The following is a 26930-nucleotide window of genomic DNA, read 5'->3' on the forward strand; positions in this document are numbered from 1 at the left end:
GGCGCGCGCCCGCCGCCCGCTGCGCCCGCGCTGCCTGCACACGGGCGGCATCTCGGGCATGCCCCGCGCCGCCGTGGCCATCAGCAACTGCGACGGACTGGTAAGCGCCGACGCCGCTCGCCCCRGCGGCGGCTCAGCCCGAAGGAGGCGCCGGGGTGGGTTTGGGTGCCCCTTCGCCTGTGGCCACAACTCCCTATATCCCATGTTACATCCCGCTGGGAGAAGCTTGTGGGATGCTCTGCTCTTCCCTGCACTCGCATGGCGGGTGTGAAGGGTCTTGCCAAGCTGGCATCCCCTCCAGGATCCCCTCCCCATGGCGCTCCTTCCCCGCTTTGGATGCACTCGGAGACGTCCCGCTTGGATTACGCATTGTCCTTCAGTTTCCCTTTGGGCCCGTTGTCCCCATCCTTAGGTGGAGCAAACTTTTCCCCGTGCTTTCTTTTCTTTCCTCTTTTGTTGTTACCTTATTTTGGGAGATCCTTAGCTGTTTGGGGCCGCTGGCGTAAATAGATCGACATTCCTTTCTTTTTATATAACGCGGAGCGATGCTATACGGGCAGAAATGACAGAGCGATGCCCACCAAAATATACATATTTCACCTACACGTGGTTTAGTTTTGCCCGCAACTTTACCGGGTAACCCAAAATAATCTTTCAAGTGCCTTTTTTGGGCATTTTTTTCCTAAAATCGAAGCTGCGGGAGGTCTGCTGGCCTAGCCCTTCTTCTCGGTGGTGCCTCTTTTGCTCTGGCAAATAAGCCCCTCTATCTCCAGCATCGATATCCCATGGGCTGAGCACACGGAGACTGCGGGCTGGGATGCGTCCAAGGAGGAGGCTCTGCTCCCACTGGCAGGGACGTTCGGGATGCCGTTGGTTGAGCCAACGCGGGCAGCGCTGGACGCGGGGAGCGGGATCTCCCATTGGCACGCCGTGATTGCCGCTGACTTTTCCGGAGCTTATCCATGGAGTTGGTGAAGGGATTAGGGCTCCCGGCATGCGTGGGAACCGATGGGTCTCTCTTGGCTACTGGGCGAAGCCTTCTGGGCCGGTGCAGATGGGAACTGTGTATGCAAAGCGATGCGGCTGTGTATAAACCCAGGCCAGGTTTATAAATAATTTGGATTCCCTTTTTCTTTTTTTTTTTTTTTTTTTCCAAGAACTATTAAGCACTATTAAATCTTCCCTGAATTCCTGTTCAGTTGCTGAACCCCTCTACCCTTCCTGGCCTCCCGGGTGATTTGCTGCTTGCAGAGCTCGTTTGCTGGGAGCAGCGGGATGAGCAAAGGAGCTGCAAAGTTTATTCCCCGGGTTGAATTTGGGTGAAAAAGACTGAAACTTCCACCGYGTCCTCCACCGCCTGCATCGTACCCAGGTCCTGTTTGCTTGTCCCGCGTGCAGCATCTCCGCCACCGGCCCCGCTTTCCAGGACGGTTTGTCCAAATGAAGTGTGAGAGGCAGAGGGAAAACACACACTCGGCACGCACGCCGCTTCCCGCGCCGCAGCGAGCGGCTCTAGGCGTTTTTCCACGTCCCAGCCGCAGCGCTGGCGCTTCCCGAATTCCCCTGGGAATTCGCCCTCCTCTGCAGCCTCTCCGCGGTGGGGAATTCTGCCCCGCCGCAGCCCGCGGAGGCGGCAGGAGCTGGAAAAGAGCCCCRGCAGCGACGAGCCTGGGGGCTGAAAAAATATATATTCTTTTTTCCCCCTTTCCCCCTCCCCCTTTTCAGTGAGATTTGCTTCAAAGGGCCATTTTCTGGCATGATAATTGCCCGGATTGCAAACGGGAGGCAGCATCTCGGATCGGGAATCTCATTAATGCTCTTCCTGTCTTGCCAAAACTCGTTTTTAAGTTCTGCGCCCACCTCTGGAAACGGTGGGGACGAGGGGCCCGGTGGATGCTGCGGGCACCCAAGTCCATATCCGTGCTCGTCACGCCTTGGGGTGGCACGTCCTCACTCCGAGACCCGCCACTCAACAAACTGGAGAAGGGGAAGATGAGCGCGAAYGCGGAGAGGAAGAGGAAGGCAGAGGAGCAGGAGGAAGAGCGAGGAGCCAAGCGTGAAGAAGAGGAGGCGGGCGCGCGCCGAAGCCCCGGATGGCCGCACTGAATGCGGAGGGGATCAAGTGACCCGGGCGCGCTTGGAAGAGCCCCAGCTCGCGGCGGCTGTTTACAAAGCGCAGCCGGGCCTCGGTGCTGCCGGGAAGCACTCGCGCTGCTCCCCGCTCTCCGCCCGGAGCTGCGGGATGCTGTCGGGGCCACGGAGGAGCCGCTGGCTTGGGGACAAGAGGGGACAACGTGACTTGCTTGCATGGTTATGTCCCACCACCCGATGTCTTTGGCTTGCCCCAGCTCCTAGGCATAGTGGCTTGGGTTGCTTCCAGGCAGGTTTTTTGGGAGCTCAGCGTCCTTTGTCGGCAAAGCTTTGCCCCCTCGTTTGTCTTCCCCTTGTCGGGGAGGTATTTGGAGTCGTGACACTTCCCAGAGTCTCCAGGGTTTCCCCTGCGGTGACATCCAAGCGCCCCATGGGCCGAGAGGGCCCTTTTTGTCCTTCCTTTGCTGCTCATATCGTTGGACCGGTGACTGGCTTGCCTGCTGGCACATCCAGCTACAATTTAGGGGTGGAGATGGAGATCTGGGAGGACAACTCCTTGGAGGGTTGGCCAAAGCCACACAGGGCGCTTGGTGGCCATATAACCGCTTGACCTATGGCCTGGTTGTTTGGGTATTCCCTCCTGTTTCTCCCCAGCTAGAGGAGAAAGTAAGGGTCGTTACACACAACCGTGGGGATGAGCTCGATGGTTGATGTAGCTGACACAAGGGCAAGGTGGAGATAGGGTGGTGGGTCTCCTGTGGTTGAACCACCCCATTTTATCCYGAAATGGAGGGCATCCATACAGAAATCCATATATATGCATTTATTCACTTATGCCTACCCGCACGTGCCCTTTCTCCCCGTGTCTTTTCTGTGCCGTCCAGGCGGGCCTGATTCGCACCGAGCGCGACGAGTTTTTCATCGAGCCCCTGGAGCGTGGGCGGCAGGAGACGGAGGCGCACGGCCGGGCCCACGTCGTGTACCGCAGGTCGGCCGCCCGGCGTGACGGCCCGCGSCCCCTCCAGCACCTCCCCGTCACAGGTAGGCTCGAGAGGCGGCCATTCCGGGGTTGAGGTGTAGGGTTGGGAAGAGTTGGGTCTAGGAGGAGGTGGGGAGGATGTGTTGGGCCTTGAGCTGACCGGAGGCGTCTCTGTGGCCTCCTGTTGCCTCTGTAACTTGTTGTGGGGGCTGGGAATGGGGTGGGAGCTGGAAATGCCTCCTGAGGGCTTCTCCCGGCGCGGGCAGCACCCCACTCGCCACTGGGAGAGCTGCCCAACTCGCTGGAGCTGGTGGCCGAGCGGCTCGCCGAGGCCGAGCGCAAGCGGCGCCACGCCAAGAGGGACGACTACAACATCGAGGTCCTGCTCGCCGTGGACGACTCGGTGGTGCGCTTCCACGGCAAGGAGCACGTCCAGAACTACGTCCTCACCCTCATGAACATAGTAAGGCTTTTCCCCTGTTTTTTTTAGAATGCTACAGACAGGGAGGGTGCGTTGGGTTGCCCACAGYGGCCCATCTTGGCCATCTTGGGTTGTAGGTGGTGTCTTAAGAGGGTTCATGAGGGTTTGCTTAGCAGGGAGAAGTCTGTTCCTCAGCACGAGGCCGGAAAAGGAYGTTTTGGTCATTTTGAGGAGGAACTCTGAATTCCCCCAAGTTTTCACACAGAAGTCCAGTCAATAAATTGAGTCTCATAAAGCACTCGTGTAGTTCCAAAAGTTGGGAACTTTTCATTTTTCATTTTCATTCATTGCCTTAGAGCCAGGCAATGTCTGCGTGAATTGTCACAGCATCCACTGTTTCAAACAGGAATATTTTTTCTTTTTTTTTTTTTTCTTTCTTTCTTTCTTTTTTTAAAAAGGGAAGGGAAAAAAAAAGAGAAAAGCCCCATAAATCTGGCTTATGTATTCATAATATTCTTGTGGTCTGGAAAATTCTGACGTAGTTGAGGAAAATTATTTCTCCCTTGGATGAGTGGTTTTTTTTTTTTTTTTTTTTTTTTTTTTTTAAAGGGAGCTGGTAGCTCTCAGATTTTGCAGAATTGCCCCAGACATTGTCCTGACCATTTCAAGATCATAAATCTCTGTTTTTTTTTTTTTTTTTTCATCCCACGAACTTGGGCTCCATAGGGGGAAGATGCTCCGTGGCCGCAGCAGGAGCCATGGGAACCCCGGTCGGCTCCGGCTTTCCCAGCAGCAGCAGTGAGGTCATCCTACATCTGAGATGGCCTCCCTGGCAGCCTTGGCTCGGGCCAAAATTATTGGGACTTGACTGCTTTGTTTTGTGGCTTTTAATCCTCTCCCCCCCAAAAAAAAGGAACAAAGACAAAAAGCTGGGGAGAAAGATGAAGATGCGATCCTAGCACTTGACCTGGTGGGAAGAGTGGTAGGAGTGGGAAAGAGTGACTGTGGCCTCAGCATTTATTCCTGCTTGATCCCCATTTATTATTGTGGGTTTATATATATATGATATATGTGTGTATTTATATATATATWTTTTTTTCCCTCCTCAGGTGGATGAGATTTATCATGATGAGTCCCTCGGCATCCATATCAACATCGTGCTGGTCCGGATGATCCTGGTGGGATACCGGCAGGTAAATGGAGCAAAATCCTTTGGAAGGAGGTTTGTGTGCACTGTTTTCACAGGGCAGGCTGCTTCGCAGCGAATCCATCCCGTAACTCCTCCCCAAGGAGCCAGGGTAGGCGCAGGGAAACTAAATCCTCTCGCTTTCCCGCGCGGCCGGGCTCCTGGGGCATCCTGGAAGAAAGGAGGTTTTGTCAGGAGTGCCGGGTCTCACGGTGCGGAAGGCGCCTAGAAACTGGCAGGGAATTTGAGCCGCTAGAAAACAGGAGGCGGGGGCGAAAGCCTTGAATTTTAAAGCCTTTTCCGTAGGACCTGCTGCTTTTCTTTGCGTCCTCCTGCAGTCGGTGAGCCTGATCGAGCGCGGGAACCCGTCGCGGAGCCTGGAGCAGGTCTGTCGCTGGGCCCATGCGCAGCAGCGCTCCGACCCGGAGCACGCCGAGCACCACGACCACGCCGTGTTCCTCACCAGGCAAGATTTTGGTCCCGCAGGTATGCAAGGTACTGTATTTGTCTCCATCAGGTACGTGCAGGTCGCTGGGGGAGAGCCTGGACTTCTCGCCAAYGTGGTCCTGACGTCGCTGGCCAGCGGGTCTAGAAAAAAGGGATAAAAACCAGTATTTTCTTTTTAATGTGCAACAGAACACGGAATTAGTCYAGGGCATCATTTTATTTAAGTTCAGGAAACCTTTAGCTTTTTAAGCCACTTAGGTGGACAACCACTAAAGCCTGATTTTGCAAGGATCGTTCTCTTGGCCATCTCGGGACCCAACACTGGAGCTTGGGGCAACAGCGATGCCCAAACCTGGGGTCAAAGCATTGAGGAGCCCAAGCAAAAAGCAGCATAGGGGAAATACCGGTTTTTATTTCATTTTTCTAGACCCTTCCTGGCAGAGAGACTGGGTCCCAAGGCCTTGGTGAAAGGACCTTTCTTGACATGCAGGCGTAAGGAGGTGGCTCGTTATGCTTCCTTCTTGGTGGGAAGGAGCCTTGGAGACTGGGATTTGCTTGGGAATGTTCCCCCACAGTGGATACGTGTCTCGGGAGAGGGGGCCAAGGCCCATTTGTTGTTGCTTGTCTCCCTTCCATCCCAGAGGGAGCTGCAGATAAATCCCATGCAGAAGGTTCCAGCCCCTCTGCTCCCTAGACCAGGGCTTGGAGCACAGGGCCCCGGAGTTGTGGTGGCTCCCATAATCCAGGAAATCCTGATTTTCCTCACTGTACTTCCAGGCTCACAGGTGGTTGGCCCTGCTAGGTAGCAATGATGGGTCCACATCAGAGGGTGCTGATAAAATTAATCTAGCAGCCCCGCTCCAGGGATGCTCGTTCCAGCTCCTTACCTTGTTCCCCGTGGATCTGGCCTCTGCTTCTCACATGTCTCCAGGTGCCCATTTGCTTTCAGCAGAACTTGTGGCTGTCATATTCTTGCCTGGTTGTGTTGGCTAGTCCAACACATGATTGCTGCTTGCCCAGCAGGAACTACCCTCCCTTTGGGCTGCTGGGATAGGAACATTCGGCTTCCTCCTGCTTCCTCTTCTCCAAATGATGCCCTTTTTTCCTCCCTACCCGCTTCTTGGCTCAGGGGAGGATGCGAGCCAGGCCATGGTGCCCCATATTCACAACACCTGCTGATGGAGAAGCCCCACTCGCAGCATTTCCCAATGTGCATGGGAGAAGGCCCGGCCAAAGCTGGGTAATTCTGGAATTACCCAGCAATTACTGCTTTTTCTGAATTAAAGAGAAGTTGGACGACGTGAAGCGAAAGGGCCACAAGGCAGAGCTGAGCTCTTCGGTCCTTGCACGCGGGCTGCAGACAAAGCCTGGGCTTTGATGCATTATTTTATAGTAAAGCCCGATCATCARGATCTCTCTCTCAAGCTCTTAATTCGACCTGTGTTGAAAAGATCTTTGCCGTGAAGTGCTTTCTCAGAGGTTACCCGGTATTTTGCAGGCAAAARTGAATTTTGGAGTTCGCCTTAGGCTTTTGCTCTGGCAGTCGTGATCAGCCAGCTTCTGCTTTGAGTTATGCTCAAGCAAAAAGGAATCTGTTTCCTCCCACAAAACGCCCCRTGGATGTGCCCTGCAAGGGTTAGTGTCTGGGCTTGTTATGAAAAATGAAATTGTTATGACAGGCGAGATTTCCTTTGAAAGTTCCGGTGCAGGACGACACCCTGGAAAATCTCCTCTCTGCCGATAAACACCCGTGACAAGGGAAACGCCACCCTGGTCCTCTCAAACAAGTCGCTTCCTCTGTGTCTCCRTTGCTTAGAGGTTTTGCACATGGGCAGGAAAGATTGAAAGTGCTGAGCCCGGCTTGGGAGAGCTCTTGGTGTGGCTTGTTCAGCTCAAAATCCAGAGATGTCCTGTCTCTCTRTCCTACCCTTTTCTTTCCTTTTGTGTCTTGGCTGATGGCAGTTTCCAGGCGTCCAGCTGTGCGATGGCAACGTGTCCCTTGTCCCCTTTGAACATCAGGTCTTCTCAGGAGGGCCACAAAGACAGTTATGGTTGTCATTAGCTTCCCTGATGTCTGGATGGGGCTTGGAGATATTTGGTGACCCAAGTCCTCTCTCCTGCTACAGCTTGGCTACCCTCTTGACTCACCGATCTTGACTCTTAGAGCTTTTCTATCCCAAAATGTGGAATTATTGAGCATGGTCCTGCCTTGCTTTTGCCGAAGCTCCTGAGGACCCGTGAAGACTTCCCTCCCTAACTTCCTTCCTGTGATGGGAAAAAGGGCCTTTCATTCGGAAGGAGGATGGAAAGAAAGAAAGAAAAGGAGAGATTTCATTTCAAAAGGTTCATTTTAGAAGGTGACTGAACTGGGCAGAAGTAATGTGTGGAGAACAAGAAGAAGAAAATGGTCAACGAGGTGGACCAACTAATGCTGCTAATGCTGCTCGCGGGAGGGGAGGCATCTGCTGCCCCATTGCACTGCACTTGATCAAGGGGTTGTGCTGAAGAGGTTCATGGCCCTCCTGGCCCTGTGGTGCGTGGATGTGCCCCGGGTTTTCGGGATGGGGACGTGTGCATGCGCAGGTGCCTGGCCAAGGCCCGTGGTGACATCTCTCTTTCAAGCCTCTYGGTGGCATCAAGAGGCAGTGAGAGGGATGGGTTAATCCCTGTGGCCCAAAGTCCTTTCTCTCTCTCTTTTTCCTCTCTCCCTCCTCTCTGTTTCGGCAGGGTACGCGCCAGTGACGGGGATGTGCCACCCGCTCCGCAGCTGCACCCTCAACCATGAAGACGGCTTCTCCTCGGCTTTTGTTGTCGCCCACGAGACCGGCCATGTGTAAGTCCCCCGAGGAGCAGCTCGTGCCTCCTAATCTGAAGAGGAGCGAGCAGCCCAACCTAAATGCCACCTTTAAGGGATCCGATGGGCTGATGCGAGGCCAAAAGGGCGCACGGGCTTCTCCAACAGGTTGGGGATGGAGCACGATGGCCAGGGCAACCGCTGCGCAGATGAGACCAGCATGGGGAGCATCATGGCGCCGCTGGTGCAGGCCGCCTTCCACCGCTACCACTGGTCCCGCTGCAGCAAGCAGGAGCTGAACCGCTACATACAGTAGGTCATGCCTGAAGGCCCTTTGGCCACTTGGTTTGCACGAGGGCCGAGGAGGTTCAGACCCCCCAATCCCAGGGAGAGGGGTGAAGGTCATGGAAGGAGGTTGCTCCTCAGCTTTCCTTGCCTCCGCGTGGTGTCCGTGCAGCTCCTACGACTGCCTGCTGGACGATCCCTTCGAGCACCACTGGCCCAAGCTCCCCGAGCTCCCGGGCATCAATTACTCCATGGACGAGCAGTGCCGCTTTGATTTCGGCGTGGGCTACAGAACGTGCACGGCGGTGAGGACGGCCCCGGCATCGCGTATCCTGCCGATGCTCCCCCTGCCATGGGGTTGTATCAACCTTCCCTGCCCTCGGGGAAGGGTCTCGGGAGGGTGCCCGTTGCGGCCCTGAGAGCTGCACCGCTGCCTCCTTTGCAGTTCCGGACCTTCGATCCCTGCAAGCAGCTGTGGTGCAGCCACCCGGACAACCCTTACTTCTGCAAGACCAAGAAGGGGCCGCCGCTGGATGGCACCGAGTGCTCGGCGGGCAAGGTACGGGCACCAAAACCCCTGCRCCCATGCATGGGCATCAACTGGGGGTGCCGAGCTTTTAGGCCAGCCTTTGGGATAGGTCTTGGCGCTCAGGAATGCTCCAAGTCAGCCCATCTCTCCACCATGGTCCCTTGCTTGAAGAAGTCGTGTTGTGCCTATTTTCCCCTCCAGTTATGCAATGCAGCTGTGTTGAGGGACGTTCATCTGTTGGGCAAGCTAGGGCGAGCTTGGGGGTGGATCTGCCCTTCCCGTCTCCCTGTCGCGAATTGGAGATCAGAGTTTCTGCAAAGTCACAGCCAGAGTCGCCCTCTTCCCTTCGGAAGAGGCAAGCGCGCAGGCAACGCCGTCCCCGCTCCCTTGCAGTGGTGCTTCAAGGGGCACTGCATCTGGAAGACCTCGGAGCAGCCCTACAGCCAGGACGGCAGCTGGAGCTCCTGGTCGCGGTTCGGCTCGTGCTCGCGGACGTGCGGCGGCGGCGTGCGCTCCCGCAGCCGCAGCTGCAGCGACCCGCCGTACGTGGGCGCGYGGGCAGGGGCGGGGGCAGAGCGCGCCGGGCGCCGGTGCGCCGCGGCACCCACTCGCCGTGTCTTCCAGCCCGGCGTACGGCGGGCGCCACTGCCCCGGGGCCGCCTACGAGTACCAGGTGTGCAGCGGCGAGGAGTGCCCGGGCCCCTACGAGGACTTCCGCGCGCAGCAGTGCGCCAAGCGCGACTCCTACTACACACACCAGGGCGCCAAGCATGCCTGGCTGCCCTACGAGCACCACGACGGTGGGCAGCCCTCGCCTTCCCCAAAGCGCCTCTTGGCTCCTGGTGCCCCACGCTTGGGTGACACCGTCTTGTATCTACTCCTGGCCGCAGATGCCCAGAAGTGCGAGCTCATCTGCCAGTCGGCGGGCACGGGCGACGTGGTCTTCATGGACCAGGTGGTTCACGATGGCACCCGCTGCAGCTACCGGGACCCGTACAGCGTCTGCGTGCGGGGCGAGTGCGTGGTAAGGGGCTCCCCACGGGCGGGAGGATGAGGAGGGCAGGGGGCCTGAGGCCGCGCGCGGCGGAGAGCTAACGGCGGTGCTTGCCCCCCACCGCGCCGTGGCAGCACGTTGGCTGCGACAAGGAGGTGGGCTCGCTCAAGCAGGATGACAAGTGCGGCGTGTGCGGCGGCGACAACTCCCACTGCCGCACGGTGAAGGGCACCTTGGCCAAGGCGCCGAAGCAGCTGGGTGAGCCGGCGGCGGYGCGCGACGGCTCGCCGCGCAGATTGTGGTCCTCACGGCTCCCTCTGTCCTCCCGTCCTCCTCCTCCTCCTCACTCTCTTCCAGTGGGCGTTGTGAAGATGTTTGAGATCCCCGCTGGCGCGAGGCATGTGCAGATAGAAGAGATGGAGCCGGCGACCCATGGCATTGGTGAGTCGTGAGCTGGCGCCCATGGAGTGAGAAGCAGGAGCAAAAGGGTGACTGGATGCACGGGTCTTGTTGGAGTGAGATGGGTGGCCTTGGGCAAAGTCAACACTGCTGTGGCTCACGAAATTCTCTGACTGCTGTAACTGTCRGTTCGTGTTCGGGACCGTGATAGCAGGGGGTTGTGTGATGGGACACGTCCAGGGTTGATGCACTGGGCGCCTCAGTCAAGACCATCTGCTTAGAGGAGCTTCAAAGACTTGTGCTGCACCAGGAATGGTCTCACCTTGACCTCCTTTGAAGGTGGTGGCCAGAAGAAATGATGACCTTGTAAATACCGTCTTTCTTCTCCAGCTGTTAAGAATCAAGCCACGGGAGACTTCATCCTTAACGCCAAGRGCAAGGAAGCCAAAAGCCATGTGTTCATTGGGATGGGCCTGGAGTGGGAGTACACCGTGGAAAACGGCAAGGAGAGCTTGAAAACCAGCGGCCCCCTGCATGAAGCCATCAGTGTCTTGGTGAGTCCTGTCGGTGCACGAAGTTCTCCCGTTCTCTAGTTTCTCTTGCTGTTTTTATGTTGTATGTTCAATGCCACGTTGGTGTTGCCTATGGCTTTGTCTCCAATTCCTCTCGTCTCCACCAGCTCCTTCTGTGGTTTTCCATCCCTGTGTGCTCCGCACTGATGGTCCTCCCTCCTCCTCCAGGTCGTCCCCGAGGAGGAGGAGGAGGCCAAGAGCAGCCTCATCTACAGGTACATCATCCACGAGGACCTGCTGCCGCTGATCGGGAGCAACAACGTTCTGCTTGAGGAGATGGATTCCTACGAGTGGGCCCTCAAGAGCTGGTCACCGTGCTCCAAGGCGTGCGGAGGAGGTACCGCGCCGGCTTCGGGGCGCRCTGGGCGGGCTGCGGGGCTCGCGAGGCAGCGCCCGCCTCCCCGTACCCCCCGCAGGCRTCCAGTACACCAAGTACGGCTGCCGCCGGCGAAGCGACAGCCGCATGGTGCCCAGGAGCCTGTGCGAGCCYGGCAAGAAGCCGAAGCCCATCCGGCGCCGCTGCAACCTGCACGAGTGCTCCCAGCCAGCGTAAGTGCCCCTCGACCGCCGAGCCCCASCGTCCCTGCCCCTTGCTAACGTGTCCCCCCCATCCCTGTGTCCCCAAACTGCCCCCTCCTCGGCAGCTGGGCGCCCGAGGAGTGGGGCGCCTGCAGCAGGACGTGCGGCAAGCTGGGGCTGCAGGTGCGGGCCGTGCCGTGCGTGCAGCACCTGCCCAACGGCACGAGCCACGCCGTGCACGCCAAGTACTGCGGCGGCGAGCGCCCCGAGAGCCGGCGGCCCTGCGCGCGCCCGCCTTGCCCGCCGCAGTGGCGCACGGGTGCCTGGTCGCAGGTGAGGCGGCGGCAGCGGCGGCACCGCGCGCCGGTCCCGGCGCCCTCCGCCCACGGCCGCTTTTGGCTCCGCAGTGCTCGGCGAGCTGCGGCGAGGGCGTGCGCCGGCGGCAGGTAGTGTGCAAGGGCAGCGGTGGCGGCGGCGCGGCCGCGCGCTGCGCCGGCCCCAAGCCGGAGGCTGTCGGCGTGTGCCACGCGCCCRGCTGCCCAGGTGAGCGGGCACCGCGGGGTGTGGGGCTGGCGCGGAGCGCCCCGGGGGCCAACASGCCCCACGGCCTCCGTTGGGCACCGGCCCCACGCCCCGACACTGCTCACTCACCGCAGGGCAGCTCCCCGGCGTCGCGGCCGGTGAGCCCGTGACGCCCCCCGTGCAGCGGGTGTCCCCGGTGGGGCCCCAGAACCCYGTCAGCAAGGTCTCCTCCAGTAAGCGTGCACCTCGCCTGCCCCACAGCCCCCRGGGGCTCCAAAAGGAGCCCCGTTGGTGCGTCACGGTGGCAGCGCTGACGCGGTGCGCTCGCGCGCTGTCGCCCCTCAGAGGAGCCCTGCCTTGGGGACAAGTCCATCTTCTGCCAGATGGAAGTGCTCGCCCGCTACTGCTCCATCCCCGGCTACCACAAGCTCTGCTGCGAGTCCTGCGGCAAGAAGACCGCGGCCACCGGCCCGCCCGACCAAGCGGCCTCCGCCAGCCCCGCGGCGCCGAGGCCCCCCGBGGCCACCGCCACCCCGGCGCCTCGGGACGCCACCGTGGACATGTCCCCGCCGCCAAGCCCGCGTTCGGGCGCTGCGCTCGGCACCGCTGCGCCGCCCGCCACGTGAGGCCCCGGGTCGGCACCGGCCTCCCTCCCGCTGCCTCCCTCCGCTGCGTTGCCTCCCGCTCGCCTCCCAGCGCCCTGCAGCCGCCGTCGGCGGGCGCCTTCGGCAAAGCCGGCGTGCTTGGAGACAGACCCGCGGCCTCCCGGGGAAGCCRCTTTCTGCTTGGGATGTTGTCGTCTCTCCCGCCGCTTCCCAGCTGCGGCGGCACTTTTATTTCCACACGGTGACGTGGAAAAAGGTCCCAAAAACGTGTCGGGGCCGCGRGGCCGGCCTCTTATGCTCATGGGTGCCTTGAAGCGGCGGCTGCCTTCTTTTCCCCTCGAGGTGCTACCCATCGTGGCAGGGTCGCTGCGACTGCTCGCCCAGGGCTGGCTCGCTGCAGGCACCGAGAGCGGGGCCCAGCGCGCGCAGGGAGCCTGGAAAGGCTCCGTCCCAGGGGAGGCTGGAAAAGGGGCTGCGTTCCCTGTCCCGGGGAGCTCCGCGCGGTGGCGCGGGGACGAGGAGCGCTCGGCGCCGACACGGGCGCTTCCCGACGGCCTTTCCACCCTCTATTTATTGAACCAAAGAGCCRTGCTCCAGTCGCTGCGCTGGAGGCAGCCGATAAACCCCAAACCTCCCCAAAACAAGGGGGGAAGGCGGGCGGAGGGGAGGCCGCCCCATGCCGGGGCCGGCCGGGCGCATCCGCTCATCCCGGTGCCGCAACTGTGTCCGCCGGGCTGCTGTATAAAGTTTTGTACATACGAGATTCAGAGCTTTTTAATTTTTAATATTTATTAATATTTTTGTTGGGTTCTTTTTTTTTCTTTTTTTTTGGAACTCTAACAGTAAAAAAGAAATAAAGTGAAATCCACACCTGCCTCTCAATCTTTCGTATTTGTGCCTCGGGGGCACATGTGCCGCTACAGGTGTGGAAGGGGCATATAGACAGGTATGTACATGTAAATATGTATGTATATTTAAGTGTATATACATGTTATATATATGTATATACATATGAATGTGTCTATATACTAAATATATGTACGGGAGCGTGCACAAATACAGAGCTTGGCCGTCCCGAAGCTCCCATCGGTGTGCTCAGGGCCGTGCCGGGACGGCCAGGCGCCGGCGGAGGTGCCCGATGAAGTCGGCCTGGCTCTGGGGCAGCGTGCGCTGGAGCACCGAGGTGGGGATCCAGCCCTTGGGGAGCGGGGAAGGAAGCGGCAAAATTGTGAATAAAAGYGAAAATCGTGAATGAATAAATAATATCAGAGGTGGAGGGGCACCTGACCTTCAGGTCCACGCAGAGGAGCCAGGTGAGGCGGGTCCGGCCGGGATCCCCGTCCAGCGGCTGCAGCACCATGCAGCTGAGCCGCGACTCGGCCCTGGTGTGGGGAGCGCGTCAGCGCCGCAGGGCGCTCGGGGGGCGCGCGGCGGGCGCGCGGGGGCGGCTCTACCTGATGCAGCCCGGCGGCGGCGGCGGGGGCCGCTCGCTGGCGGGGGCGGCCGTGCCCACCAGGTAGACGGCGGTGGCGGTGCGGTGGCGGCGCCGCACGCTCACGAAGTCACGGCGTCCCGCGAGGTCCCCGGCGCGCTGCGCCGTCACCTCGTGCGTCAGCAGCGTGTCGGGCCCCGTGCGCCGCAGCACCTGCGCGGGGCGCCCCGTGAGCCCGGCGCGCCGCCGCGTCCCCCCACCCCGTCTCATGCCGCCGGCGCCTACCTGGACGCGGCCGAGCGCCGGGTACCACTCGGGCATGCGCTCGATGTCGTTGAAGAGCTCGCGCTGGAGCCGCGCCGGTGGCGCGCGCAGCACCGCCTCGGCGCGGAACACCCTGCCCAGCCCCGGCAGCACCGCACTAGCCACGGCGGCGCCCGCCTCCTGCGAGAGGGCGGCGTCACCCCCCCGAGCAGTGCCCCACGCTGTGCCCCCCGTGCCCGGACCCTTACCYGCGTGCTTTCTGCGCGCCAGCCGTGCCGCTGCTGCAGGATGCGCAGTGCGCTCTGCAGGGCCCACTCGCCGGCGCTGGGGTCCGCACTAGCCAGCGTGCTGGAGCCCACGGCATCGGTCGCCTCCGGACGTGAATCTGTAGGAGCAAGCAGGGTGGCGAGGTTGTTGCATCCTCCGTGTCCGCTCGCTCCGGAGCGTCCCGGCACCGGGATACTTACCGGCATCGCTCCCCGCAAGTGTGGGGAGGCAGCAGGGCGCCCTCAAGGGCTGCCACCGCGCCGCCCATCGCAGCAGCCCTTGCACATCCTTCTGCGGGCCTGGAGAGCAGAGGGGCGCGTGGCGGTGATGCCAGTGGCCGCGAGGCGCCCACGTAGCCCAGAGCCCGTCCCCGCGTCCCCGTGGCCGCGCTCACCGGGCAGCCGGCGCAGGGGGTCGTGCGCGATGCCGCAGCACAGCTTGACCGTGGCCCGCAGCATGGCCGCGAGCGCGGCCGCCCGCCCCGTGCCCTTTATAGCACTCCGTGTGCAGGGCCGAGCTCGAGGAGGGGCAGACGAGGCTGGGGGAGGTCTCCTCAAAGGGACTCCCCTTCTCCGGGCTCGGAGCGAGCGCCGGGGCCACCCTGCACCTGATTTGGGGAGGTTTGGGGTCACGCAGGAGATAGGGGCGCCACTCTTCTCGCGCGGGCACGCAGGGATCCTCCCATTCGGAGGCGAGGGCGAGTCCTCGGGGAAATGGCAGGGTGTCCTTGAGGGGCGGGATCGCCCCGTAACCAGCGGAGCCTTGGTGCGGGGGAAGCCCTGGCTTTTGTCAGCGCTTTGGCCGCTCTCCACCCACCTCGCGGTGGTCGCAAGGGGAGGAGAAGGTCACGGCCGCGCGCGCCGGGGCATCCGTCCTGCCGCAGCACCCCAGGAGTGGGGATGAGCTGCTCGTGGTGGGAGCCACAGGTATCTGCAGTGCCCATTGCCCTGTGCCCAGGAAAAGCTAAGGACCAGCAAAGGTAGAAAAACACATCTCCTTTATTTCCGCTCACAATCAAAGCACTTGGAATTAGCATCTCCAGGTGGAAAGGCAAGCGAGTTTCCTTGRAAGTACAGACCCTGTGCTACTTTTGAATCACCGTCACCATCTGGGCAATGTTCCATGTCCCACGTTTTCCTAAAAAAGCATGTTTTCTAACACACACAGAAAAGAAAGGGCTATGAGTAGGGGCTGAAGAAACTCAGCTCTTCCTCCCGAGCCTCCCTCCAGAGCCCAGCTTTTGTGGAGGAGAGCAGCGTGACTCGAGAGGGAGATTCAAAAGAGCGATGGTTTGGTCACCCCAAGCGCCCGCGTCAGCGCAGAGCTGCCCTATCTCTCCTGGGAACGGGGCCTTCCGCGCGGCGGCTCAGGGCAAGCTCATCTGCAGCGCCCGTCTCCTTTGAAAGAGCAGGGGAGATGCTGGTCAGGCGATAAGAGAGGCCAGACGCTTCTCCTCTGCTATGTAAACTTGGCATCAAGAAGAGGAAAGGAGGCTCCAGGCGGGAGCCACCCCATCGTACACGAGCTCTGCATCTGAGCAGGGGCACGTGGCGCGAGGGGAGCGCGCCAGCTCTCCTAGTCTTCGCTCGCCGCCAGCAGCAGGCTGCACATCCTGGAGTTGGCCCTGTGCAAGGCGAGCTGCCGCCCGGCCACGGTGCCCTGCCGGCCTTTCCGTGTGGTGCTGCTCTGGCTCCCGACCGATTTGGACGTGGTGAAGATCTCTCTGTTGGAGCAGAGCGGATTGGTCAGAAGGTCAACCCATCCATCTCTCGTACCAACGTAGCCACACCAAGACTTTGTATTTCCAGAAGACTTGATGGTTGGGGATGGTCTCTCCACCCACCTTGCCTCACCATGAGTTTGTAGAGTTGTTCCCTAGTCCCCCTCCTGGCTTTGGCCCAACCGGCTCAACAGGGGTTGAGTCCCATGGAGTTTCCACATTGTCCCTTGGGTGGGGAGGAAAGCAAGGGGGAGTTTTCTTGGATATAACCGTGCTCCTCACAGCCATAGGCTGAAATGGAGGAGCTCTTATTTGGGAAGAGTGCGGGAGAAGGAGCAGCACCTGTCCATGTCCATGATACCCACGCTCTCTACTTGAACTTGGTGCCTTGGACAATTAAACCCTGACCAAGACCGATATATCTTAACATCCCCTCTGAAAGACATATCCAGGCAAATACAGTAAAGCAGAGCTCTTAATCTTATATGTTAATAGAGGGATAAATAAAGCATAAAAACTGCACAGAGCAGTTTATTGCCTTCTTACCATAGAAAATTACCTAGYGGTTTTCTGGGGAGAGGATATAGTTAATCTTGATGCTCTTTAGCTCAGTTCTTTGTCTGGGGCTCTCTGAGGCTCCTGTGGCCTTCCCCTCACGTCCCTTGTTAGGAGGACCAACTTGTGCTTGCTTAGGTTAAATTCTGTCTGTGTCCTTCACCGCAGCTTCAGGGCTTACCTGTACGGGACCTGGTCCTCTCTGAGCTGCAGGCACATGAGCACAGGGCTCTCGGAAAACCGCAGGGCCGTGTCAAAGTGGATTGAGGTCTCCACCTCGGTCTGGCTTCTCATGGTGGTTTGGAAGAAAGGGGCATCTAGCTCTGCCTGGAAATCGATGGCTAGGCTTGCCCTGCAAGAGCAAAGAGCGCAGGTCCAGCCATCAGGCCTGGTGCTGTGCCTGAGCACCCTGCAAGCACCCCAGTTTTAAGTCTACCTYTGGACAGGAAGTGTTGTCAGTGTCCACCAGATCCCCACCCACCTCTCCACCCTTCCCAAGTACAGGCATGGCTGGACACAGTGGAAGAAGGGCATGGGGGCAGTTGCAAGGCAGTCTAAGAGCGGGCAGCCTTCGTGCTGTGTCTGAAGACCCTCCTGGGTAGCCTGTGTTCCCAGAGCCATTTCCCATCCCCTGACCTTGTGTTGATGCTGGTCTTCAGGTCCTGCTCCCATATGCTCACGTCCATGTTGGCTGAGATGTCAAGCCCAAGCCCACCTTGGAGTTTGACCACCACTTGTAGACCAGACTGTAGTGGAATGACCTGTGGGATGCAAAAGGCAGTACTTGCTCTGAGACTGGACACAGAGCTCTTGGCCAAGATGCTGATATGGGCAATGATGTGAGGCTACGGGGACAGTCTAGTCTAACTCCCCCAGTTAGATTTGCATGGTAGGAACCAGAGCCATGGGTGTGCCACAGCAGAGCACAGCCACCTGGCAGTTTTACTAACCCTAGAAGGCCTTCAGTAGTGCCATCTCACTTTTAGATTTGGGTCCACAGTAAATAATATGGCTCATCAGGTCCAGGGACTCATTATGCTATGACATCTGCGGCCCAATCTAGCAGCCAGTGGGGGCAGAGGCTCCATCTGTTACCTGGTAATGGTCCATCAGTAGGAGATTCCCTCTGACCACACTTGTGGGTTCTCCGCTGCTCAGCAAGACCTTGGCCATCAAGTCTGTATATCCCTTGAAGAACACCACTGGCCGCAAGTGAACGTCAAAGAAAGCGGCAGACATCCCAGCCATGAGCTCTGGCTCCTCTTGGCCTTCCAGGGTGTTTTCTCCAAGCATAGACTCCATCCCTTGTGCTTCAAGAGTGACCTAAGGCGCAGAGATAGAGCCCTGTAAAGCTAGCAAGGGGGGTTGATGCCTTGCGATGCTACTTGAGATATCACACCCGTGTTGTTGGGCTGCCCTATAGGTAGCCCACCTCAGCCATGTGAAGCCGATGGCCACAGCTGAACAGCGAGAAGTCAGAGATGCTCTTTCTCAGGAGTCCCCCCTCCGCAAACAGCAGCTCCAGCCCGAAGGTGGAGAGCAGATCCTGGGTGACTGAAAGACAGAGAGGTGCCCATGAGCCGGCCAGTGCAGYGGGATGGAGGCAGGAGGCGACTCCTTGATCTGGGGAGATGAAAACTGATCACAAGGATTCCAATAACAGCTGCAGGGGATCAGCAGTGACTAGCCTATAAGAGAGCCCACCAAGGAGCTGCAGCCCCTGCTGAGGAGCTGGCAACTTGAATGACAGGGAGGTCTATTTCCCATGCCTAGCACAACAGAGCTGCTGCTCAGCCATGCAGGTGAGTCCTTGCAAAAAGCCCATCTAATGTTTTTTTTTTTTGTCCTCACACTCCCCTAAGCAGAGGGCATGTTGTAAGTGCAAGGCTAGAAGGAGAGGGCTTGAAGAGGGCCAGAAGTGGCTGCTGGCAGGTGGGGATTTAAGCAGATATCTAGCAGGCATTAATTTCCATGTCTCTGAAGTCTGGTGGCTTTCTTTATCTCAGCCCAAGGATTCTCTGCTTTGAAATGCTTATTAAAAATACCTAAGGAGCTGCCTTATCAGGCAGAGCCCAGAGACTCCCTCCCCTGCTCTGCCCCCTTCAGATGGAATTCCTTTCCCAAATGAGCAGGATCTGGGGAAAACATGTGGAAACGAGTGGTTGAGAAGGAGCCAGAGGAGGCCATGTGTGTATGAGGAGAGGATGTGACAACGCAGAGGTGACACCTGCTTTTGAGCTCTGCAAGATGCTTGGGGGAGATGCTCAGAAGTCTTGGGATAGGTTTGCTGGAATGTCTGCAGCCCAGAGGCACCTGCTGGAGCCCCCCTGGGGTGGAGGGGAGCAGTGGGGTCTGTGGTGTCACCTGCCAGGGGCCCAGTGAAGGCAGAGGACATGCCGGCTTTGGAAAAGCAGTTGTAGTTGTTGATCCGTGGGTCTCTCATGATGGTCTTCACCACGTTCCTGGAAGCAAGAAGGAAAAGGTGAATGAGGACAGGAAAGGAAGGGGGATTTCCAGTTACAGTTCAATAGAAGCCACATTAATCTATGGAAAAGAAAATGCTAGTGGTCTGTAAGGAACGAATGAAATATTTAAAAACTACATGGGAAAAAAGAAGCAATCTCCCAACCTTTGCTGGAGCAGCTGTGCAGAGCAGCACCCGTTTGTGTTTTACAAGGCGATGAGCCCCAAAAGGGTCAACTCAGGGTTTATCAGAGTTGACCGCTTGAATGTTTGTGTGCAGCTTTTGCCTAGCTTGGAGAAGTTTGTGCTTTTCAGGTTGTTTTGTGCCCATAGACAGATTAAGCTTGTTACAAGCTGTGCACTGTGCTGCAAGCTGGAGCTTTCACCTCCAAGGACTCTGCTGTTGGCCTTCTGCTGAGCTCAGCAAGCGGCCTGGGCACCCAGTTCAAAAGCCACAGCTTTGGTGCAAGGGAGGAAGAAAGCACTGTAGACTGATTGTACAGGGGTTTAAAAATTATAATATAAATCATAAATTATAATAAATAAATTCTCTCCTTGACCGACCTGGCCGGGTGGTGCTCAGCATGCAAGCTGTTCTGGACCTTCATCTGCAGGAGCGTGGCCATTTCGGGCTCCAGCTCCTTGGTGGCCAGCAGGATGTTGACGATATCCATGGGCAAAGGCTCGTTGTCCATGAGGATGTCGGCAGCAGCCAGGCGGCAGGTCTTCTCGTAGCTCTTCCTCGTCTCGTGGAAAATCCTCCTCATCGCTCTCTTCACCTGGTGCAAGAACGCAACAATAATGGAATGGATGGAATTATTGATGGATGATGTGTYGAGAATGGTGGCCAAGCCTCATGGGCTCTGCTTGGCACCCTCAAGTGTCCTTGTACCTCCTTGGAGATGTGATGTGTGGGGAAGCTCCTCAGGGCGGTCACGGCCGCGGCGGCCACCACCATAGGGCCTTCCTCAGCGTGACGCAGGAGCATGGGGATGGCCTCGGGCAGCATGGCGTTCCTCAGCGACACCAGGTACGTGAGCACCTCCGACTCCTCGCTGGTGCTTCCCAGGCCCCGCAGGAGGGTCTCCGCTCCACGTGACACCTCCTGCGTGGGGTTTGARAGGGGAGAAGAGGATGAGGAAGGAAGAAGGGATTGTGTTTTGTGTGACTCTGGAGGAAGAGGAAGGGTCTCCAGGCTGGAAAACCCTATGGGCATCCACCGGGGAACCCACCTGCGATCCACACAGCTCCTGCTGGCAGAGTTTGCCGATGAGGGAACCTATTGCAACAATCCCTGTCTCCCAGACCTCTGGTTCCAGCTGCTTCCCTTGGAGCTTGTCCTGGAGGGAGGATTTTTTCACAGCAGGTAATTTAGATCTTACCTGCCATGAAGAGCTTCWTGCCAAATGCTGGTGTCCAGCTTGGACCCTAAAAGACGGAGGAAACACTGCTACTTACTAGCACCAAGGTGAGAAGCTCCTTGGAAGGCCGGGGGGAGAAAGCTGCTGCGTAGAGGAACGTCTCCAWCAGGGACTTGGGGGCCTTGCCAAAATCCAGGTAGTCGGAGAGAGCTGCCAAGGATGCCACGGATTGTGCGGCCACTGCGGCCTCCACAAAGAAGGGGCTGGAGTGAGAGGAGATGCTTGTCAGAGTGGTCCGAGGTGCCTGGTGGGATCCGTGACCTTGCCCCAGGCCTGGGCACTGAGGAGAGCCAGGTGGGCATCCACACTATGGAGGATAAGCTGGGAAAGCTCCCGTGCTAGATATGGGTTATGGAGCAGCACATTCAGAAGTGACCCCAGGGTCCTACCCTAGGTGTGGAGAGCCACATGGGGGGCTTACACCATCTCCTCCGGAGCCTTGCCCAGCAGCTGCAGGATATCCCTCTTCTTGGCTCTGCGCAGCATCTGGATGAACCTCTGGAAGTGCCACGTTGTTGCCACCTTGGCTGTGTCCATCTTCACTCGCCAGCGGTCGGAAACCTTCAGGTAGGTCTGGAGCTGGAGAGACAAGGTTTGCTTTAATACTGATGCCAAGTGCCATCTATCCTCGTTTCCCAGGATCCTGAAAAAAGTTTAGGAAACGACCCAAAACAGTGGTACTCACCGAAGGGCAATGGATGCAGACCCTCCGGAAAGGCAGGCCGGCCATGCCCAGGGGCTGGCGCTTGCCCTCCGTGCTGGCCAGCACCTCCTCCAGGCTTTGTCCGGGCACCTCTGCAGGACCAGGTGTGGAAGAAGACACCAGCTCAAGCTGTTGCCTGTCGAGGGAGAAGCGATGGGGAGTGTGGTTTAGCCCCTCCTCAGCTCAGAGGCTGGTTGGGTTTAGGCAGGTTTGGAGAAGGAAGATGCAGGAGGAGACACGAGTTATTTTGGGGAGGCCAAAGCACAGAGGAAGGCATCATCTTCAACTGGACRGTCACCCCATGCTGTCTACTATAGACACAGGGTCATCCCTCACCTTGAATGGACCTCGATCCCAGTGGTGGACCTCAGGCTCAGGGACACCGTGTGACTCTCCTCCGCTAGCACTGACTGGATGATGTTGTCTCTCACCAAGTAGAGACTCTTGCTCATGGGTTGCCACTGGATGCTGAAAATCTTAAGAAAAGGAAGGCCAAAGGAGGAAAAAAATGGTATATCTTTCTCATATTCTGTMTCCCCTTTCCAGTGTAGGAAGAAGTGGGCACGGAGCCAGTCTCCTTGCAGGCCTGGTTGATGGTAGCCCCTGGTGAGGACCACAGTGTGCACAAACTCTGGCACCCTGGCTGACATGATAGGAAGACTGGTGACACCATGTGGATGGTCTCTCTTACTACACATATATTTGCTAGTACTACTTCTGTAGCGTCCCCAGCAAGTGTCCTGCGTGGGAGGAGGCAGCACCTGCAAAAAAGACCTGCCTTGTCCCAATGAACACCTACAAGGCTGTCTGCTTTATCTTCCTCGTGCAAGAGATGCATGTGCCAGAGCTCACCTCTTGCCTCTGCTTCATCTCTCTGGGCTGGGAACCCAGAGACCACCTGTAGCAGGACTTAAGGAAGGCCCAGGTACACTTAACTGATCCACCAGTGGAGCCCTCCCACCATCAGCATGGAGGGAAAAGACTTGCCTTGTTTGCAGTGGCAAATCCAACCTTTGGCTTTGTGCAGCTGAGGAGATCTTTTGTCTTCACAGCAGAATCATTGGAAACAGCGTATGTGACTTGACAGCTGCCAGAAATGTCCTCCTGAAACACAGCTAGGTGTCAGAAATCGCGGTGACTGGATGTCACTGAAGCTTGAGAGCCTGAAGGAAGTGATCTGATCTATCCCCAGCTCCATGCCTACCTCCACTGCCGTGCCGGGATGGGGTTGGACCTGGAGCAGCCCGACGAGGCCTCGCTTCAGGTTGGTGACCAGGGGACTCTCTGCTGTATCTCCATACAAGGCCTTGACCTGGAAGGATCAAACAGGTGTCTGGCCACGTGGCAGCAGGTTCTCTGCTGAAAGGTGTCTTCTCTCCCAACCTAAGCAACAGGAGATGTTCTACATCCCTGAATAGCCCAGGCTTGAATTTGTGGATATGTACTGGGAAGCCATCTATCTCTAAGCCTAGCTTTCCTGCYTTTTTTCCCCCCAAAGTCTTAGGAGCAGAAGGTCAGAAAGGAGCTTCCATGCTGAGATTAAGGCACTGCTGGAAAATGATGCCAAGTCTGCAGCAGGGTCCCAGACTGGGACATCTGGGATGGAGCCTGTTCTCACGCGTGCCCCTTGGTCAGTTTGCCATGACACCAGTGGCTGGAGGCTGCTTTCCGCTCACCTTCCCGCCGTTCCAGGAGATGAAAACAGGCTGCTGCAGCTCTGCTTGGATCTCCTGGCTCAGCATGATGGCCACAGATGAGTCTCCAGCACCATCCTGACTCCTCTTTGGCTCTGGTGCGTGATAGGGTTTTAGGTCTTGGATCTATTATGGAGGAAGAGGGGAGAAGGCAACTCCAATGCAATGGATTCACTATAGAAAAGGTCTGCTATGAGCAGGACTAACAGCCCTTGGGCAACCCTGTGTACCTGCAGCTGGAGCAGCTCTTCCCCTGCTTGATGCCTCCAGAGCCGGTGCACCTGAACCAAAGCTTCAGCCTTCACCCAGCTTCCCTGCAGGGGTGGCTTGGACACGTAATCCAGCTGGACATCCAGGGAATAGCGGTACTGGTACAGGATCCCGGGCTGGAATGAGAGTGGCTGCAGGTTCCCTGTGGAAAGAAGTGCTGGTGCTTTCAGTGACAAGAAAAACAGTGTCCTGCTCTGTTATACCTTTTTTTCCCCCTTTTTCACCTCCATTTGAAGAGCAGTTCTGGCAGAAGGGCTCATCCTTAAGTCAAATTGTGGATACAGTTAAGCGAAGTTGCCGGGACCATCTTTGCTTTTCTCCTGTGTGGCTGGAGTTGTTTGCAGCCACTTGTCCCATTGAAATGCAAACATGGCCTGGGGAGTTTGCCCTTTTCTAAAGCTATTCAAAATGCCTCTCCTAATCTGACTCCTCTTGCTGGGTTTCTGTGAGGGYTGAAAGTGCAGCTACTTTAAAAATCCCTCTGAGAAACTATTGCATCCTTCAGGAATGGGAGGGGAAATGCCCATTTGAGGGGTTTTTGAGAGGAAAAATGCAATTACCCAGGCCATTCCTGTAGCTGCTGCAGTGCTAACTCTTGGGGTGTAGAAGGGGCTTCCCTTGCGGAGGGGGCTGAGCGCTGGGAACCCACAGGCAAAGTCTCTTACCTCGAGCYGAGCTCCCCCAGGCCAAGCAAAGCAGGCAAACGCATCCCAAAAATGCCTGCGGACTCATGGCGGGATTCAGGARCTGGGAAGGAAGGGGGTGGGAGAAGGGGCTGCGCAACAAAAGCAGCCGAGATCTGTGCCCAGCCTCCTCCCAACGCGCCCAAGAGAAAGCAAATAATTAATCCTTGCACCAGCCCCCGGTGGCCGCAGAGGGTTTGGAAATGCAAAGATTCCTGCCAAAGGCCAGTGGAGGGGGAAGTTGCACAAACTGAGCGTTTGCATGAAAGGCAAAGCCTTGCATTGCATTTAATCAGCCCCAYAGAACTGGAAATTTGGGTCAAATGGAGGAAACTGGGGTCAGTAAAGGCTTTAGGGCCAGGATTTGGGGGGTGGGGGAATATAGTTTTGGCTATCTTAGCCCTCTTCATGTATGAGGAGTATTGACAAGCCAGCTCCAAAACCATTGACCAGCCTGTGGATGTGGTTCCCAACAGGATCTTTATTCAGATCTTTATTCAGAAAGCAGCTAGAGTTGCACTGCAGAGTGTTGCATGGATGGCACCCGGCTGCCTGGGCTGCTCCTCCTGGGATGAACGGAGCTGGTGGACATCTGTGGTGAGGATGCGCTCTGAGAAAACATTTGAGGGGGATTCAAGTCCTGCCGAACACTGAAATGAAGCTCTTTGGCTTTTTGAGATGTTCAGGMGAGCTAAGGAAGGGAATTATCTGTTGCTCCACTCTCACATCTCATGATGGGCTGGACCTGTGTGGTGTCATGGGGAATATAAGGTAGCAATGGGCAGGAGAAGTGGTCACGTAGCTGGGAAGGCACAAGGGCTGGGATTTTTGGGGTCCTCAGTGAGTCTCTAGACTAACCCAGCCATCCTGGATCCACCGCAGAGCGGAGCCGGTCGGCATGGCCGGGTCACTGTGCCAGGTCAGCGGGGCCCTTGGTCACCCAGTTGGGACACAGGGGTGGACTTTGGCAGGGCTGGAGGAAAAGCTCTTGGCTTGACCTCAGGCGCCTCCCACTTGGGTGGGAAGAAGGGGTTGAGCCCTGGCAGGATGGAGGTCTCATCCATGTCCCCAAGGAAGGGGACAACACGGTGCTAACCTGCGGGCAGCCATGGGATGGCCTTGCTGGGGGGGTCCCCAATGGGCATCTGCCTGCCCGGCATTGGCATGGAAAGCTGCTCCGAAAGGTGGGAATGAGGCGGGAGGGGGCTCAGTGCTGGCCCTTCATCCTTCACTGTGCCCGTGGGCATGTCGATCCAGCCTGTGGAAAAGGGGGAGAACAACCACCAGGGGAAGAGCCCACACAGATCCTGGTGTTTCCCATTAGGTCCTGCCAGAGTAATAAATCTCAAGGTGCTAACCCTGTGGGATGGCCCTCCTATTTGGGCAGGACACTTATATGATGAGAAGGGGGCAAGAACTGCTTTTTTGCATGACAAGTATCCCTCTGGGAATATCTTAACGCCCCAAATGGGAGCTGAGGGGTGGGAAATAGAGGTATGGTGTGGATATATGGTAAGCAATGGGTGCCTTCTCCTTTGTTTGGTCTGGTCTGGTCTCCAGAGCATCCTCAGGGGCTCACTGGCCCTGCAAGGGAAAGAAATGGGGGAAAAAGGGAAGAAAAGCCAGTTACTCACCTCTGTGCCAGCTGCTGCAAGCCCTCAGTTCCCAGAGCACTGGCCAGGCTCGTGACACCCACCAATAGCAAGCGGCTCGYGTGGGATTTATAGCGGGCCGGTGTTGACACCTCCGGGCCAAGCGACGCTTCCCACCAGGAGAAGCGGCAGGTGAGTCTGTGCTGACGCTGGGAATGTGCTGAATGGCTGGAAAAGGAGCCTGCTGGGAGAATCCCCGGAAAAAGAGCTGCATGTTGATGCTGCTGGTGCTTTAAACCTTTGAAAATCTGTGCCCGTCTTCTGGAGAACTATGTGTCTCTTTGGGGACCAGTTACTTGCTTTTTCTGCTCCCTTCTGGGGGCTGTGGGTGAAGGTCTCTGGGTCTTGCTCTAAAACCTACTGGGAAACCAGATCAATCTGGAGCAGTTTGAGGAGTTTTTCTGCTATATGGGAACTTTTTGTTGAACTCCAGAAGCCATTTGATATCATGCCAGAGGTCTCCTGATGAGGTGATGCTGGCTGCATGTGAGAGCAYGATCCATTAGGAAAAAGAAAAAGACCAGAGAAGCCAGTGTTGGGATCATCTTTCCATTGCCTGTGACCCCTGGGAGATGCATGTGACTTGTGAGGCATTTTGCCAACTCTTGGCATTTTATTTATGGTTTTTTTTTTTACCATTAAACACGCAGTCAATAAGATTGATAAGGAAGCTACGATTTGGGAGCTTGTCAGATGGAAACATCTAAACTCTTTGGGTGATGGAAGAGCAGGAGGACACGAAGGATGTTTTCCAGCATGGAATTAGTGTATGTGCAGGAAAAGCATGGGAATTCTGTGTATACAGGACAGCTGAGAGGGATTTTTTAATTCTTTTTTAAAGATTATTTTAATGCAAACAGCTGCTCCTGGGAAAGAGCTGTCTCGGTTGTGGTTTAGCTGTCTGGGAGCAGCTCTGCTCTCGACACTGGGCTGAATGTATCCCATTGCCAGTGGAAAGCTGCTTGCAACATGTGGATTAATCCTGGTCTTTAATAATATTTATTGGGTGAAAGCAATCTGCTGCTATTGCATTTGGGAATTAGTGCCCTGTGGATTGTGCAGGTTTTGTTTACTTGCCAGGCTTCCTCTGCAGCTCCTGGGGTTGTCACTCGATGCCGTAAAACCCCATGCTGCTCAACTGGCCTGGCCAAAGGCAGCAGGATGTGGTAATCCGTGGAAAGGCTCCAAGCTGGGCGGGATCCCAGCAATCTGGGTGGCAAAAGGGGGSTGAAATCCCACTTTTACCTTTGTTTTCCTTCATTCTTGACTGAAACAGAAGATCCCGTTCAAAACACGCATGTAARTTCCAGTCCAAACCACCCTCATCCCACTGGGGCCCGTCCCGCGCTCCCAAGGAGGCGCCTCGACCTTGGGGCTCCGCTCAAGTCGCTCGAGCGCCTTGTCCCAACCACCGCGCGCGGCCGACAGAGCGGCGATGCCGAAACGCGGGTTTTGGGGGCAGA

General features: G+C 57.2%; 3 protein-coding genes across 3 annotated transcripts; 1 reads left to right on the forward strand and 2 right to left on the reverse strand.

Annotated features, from left to right (window-relative positions):
* Nucleotides 1-16: 16 nt before the first annotated feature.
* ADAMTS14 (ADAM metallopeptidase with thrombospondin type 1 motif 14) lies at nt 17-12364 on the forward strand (the record flags this gene model as incomplete). The annotated part of the gene is made up of 21 exons (XM_026045052.1): nt 17-100; nt 2976-3132; nt 3337-3533; nt 4601-4684; nt 5016-5172; nt 7852-7957; nt 8087-8230; nt 8376-8508; nt 8649-8762; nt 9126-9274; nt 9357-9532; nt 9623-9756; nt 9861-9984; nt 10084-10167; nt 10516-10688; nt 10878-11034; nt 11114-11246; nt 11342-11549; nt 11624-11759; nt 11873-11971; nt 12084-12364. Coding segments are annotated over 21 exons (3030 nt in total), but the record flags the coding sequence as incomplete, so codon positions are not given.
* A 978-nt stretch (nt 12365-13342) lies between these two features.
* On the reverse strand, nt 13343-14764 carry LOC112952232 (steroidogenic acute regulatory protein, mitochondrial-like). The gene is made up of 6 exons (XM_026045054.1): nt 14701-14764; nt 14288-14424; nt 14061-14219; nt 13798-13988; nt 13632-13725; nt 13343-13540 (listed from the first exon to the last, which is right to left on the reverse strand). The coding sequence occupies exons 1-6, from the start codon at nt 14762-14764 to the stop codon at nt 13439-13441; spliced, it is 747 nt and encodes a 248-aa protein (XP_025900839.1). The 3' UTR covers nt 13343-13438.
* A 954-nt stretch (nt 14765-15718) lies between these two features.
* Nucleotides 15719-23864, reverse strand: LOC112952218 (microsomal triglyceride transfer protein large subunit-like). The gene is made up of 18 exons (XM_026045038.1): nt 23798-23864; nt 23093-23274; nt 22845-22988; nt 22373-22480; nt 22156-22272; nt 21505-21644; nt 21151-21304; nt 20887-21044; nt 20503-20668; nt 20277-20384; nt 19937-20149; nt 19609-19823; nt 18946-19043; nt 18014-18135; nt 17677-17904; nt 17218-17342; nt 16763-16933; nt 15719-16029 (listed from the first exon to the last, which is right to left on the reverse strand). Exons 1-18 carry the CDS (start codon nt 23862-23864, stop codon nt 15882-15884), a joined length of 2664 nt encoding a protein of 887 aa, XP_025900823.1. The 3' UTR covers nt 15719-15881.
* Between the last annotated feature and the right edge of the window lie 3066 nt (nt 23865-26930).

The sequence above is a fragment of the Nothoprocta perdicaria genome, unplaced genomic scaffold, assembly GCF_003342845.1.
Source record: "Nothoprocta perdicaria isolate Ctin4 unplaced genomic scaffold, notPer1 scaffold_397, whole genome shotgun sequence".
Lineage (NCBI taxonomy): Eukaryota > Metazoa > Chordata > Aves > Tinamiformes > Tinamidae > Nothoprocta > Nothoprocta perdicaria.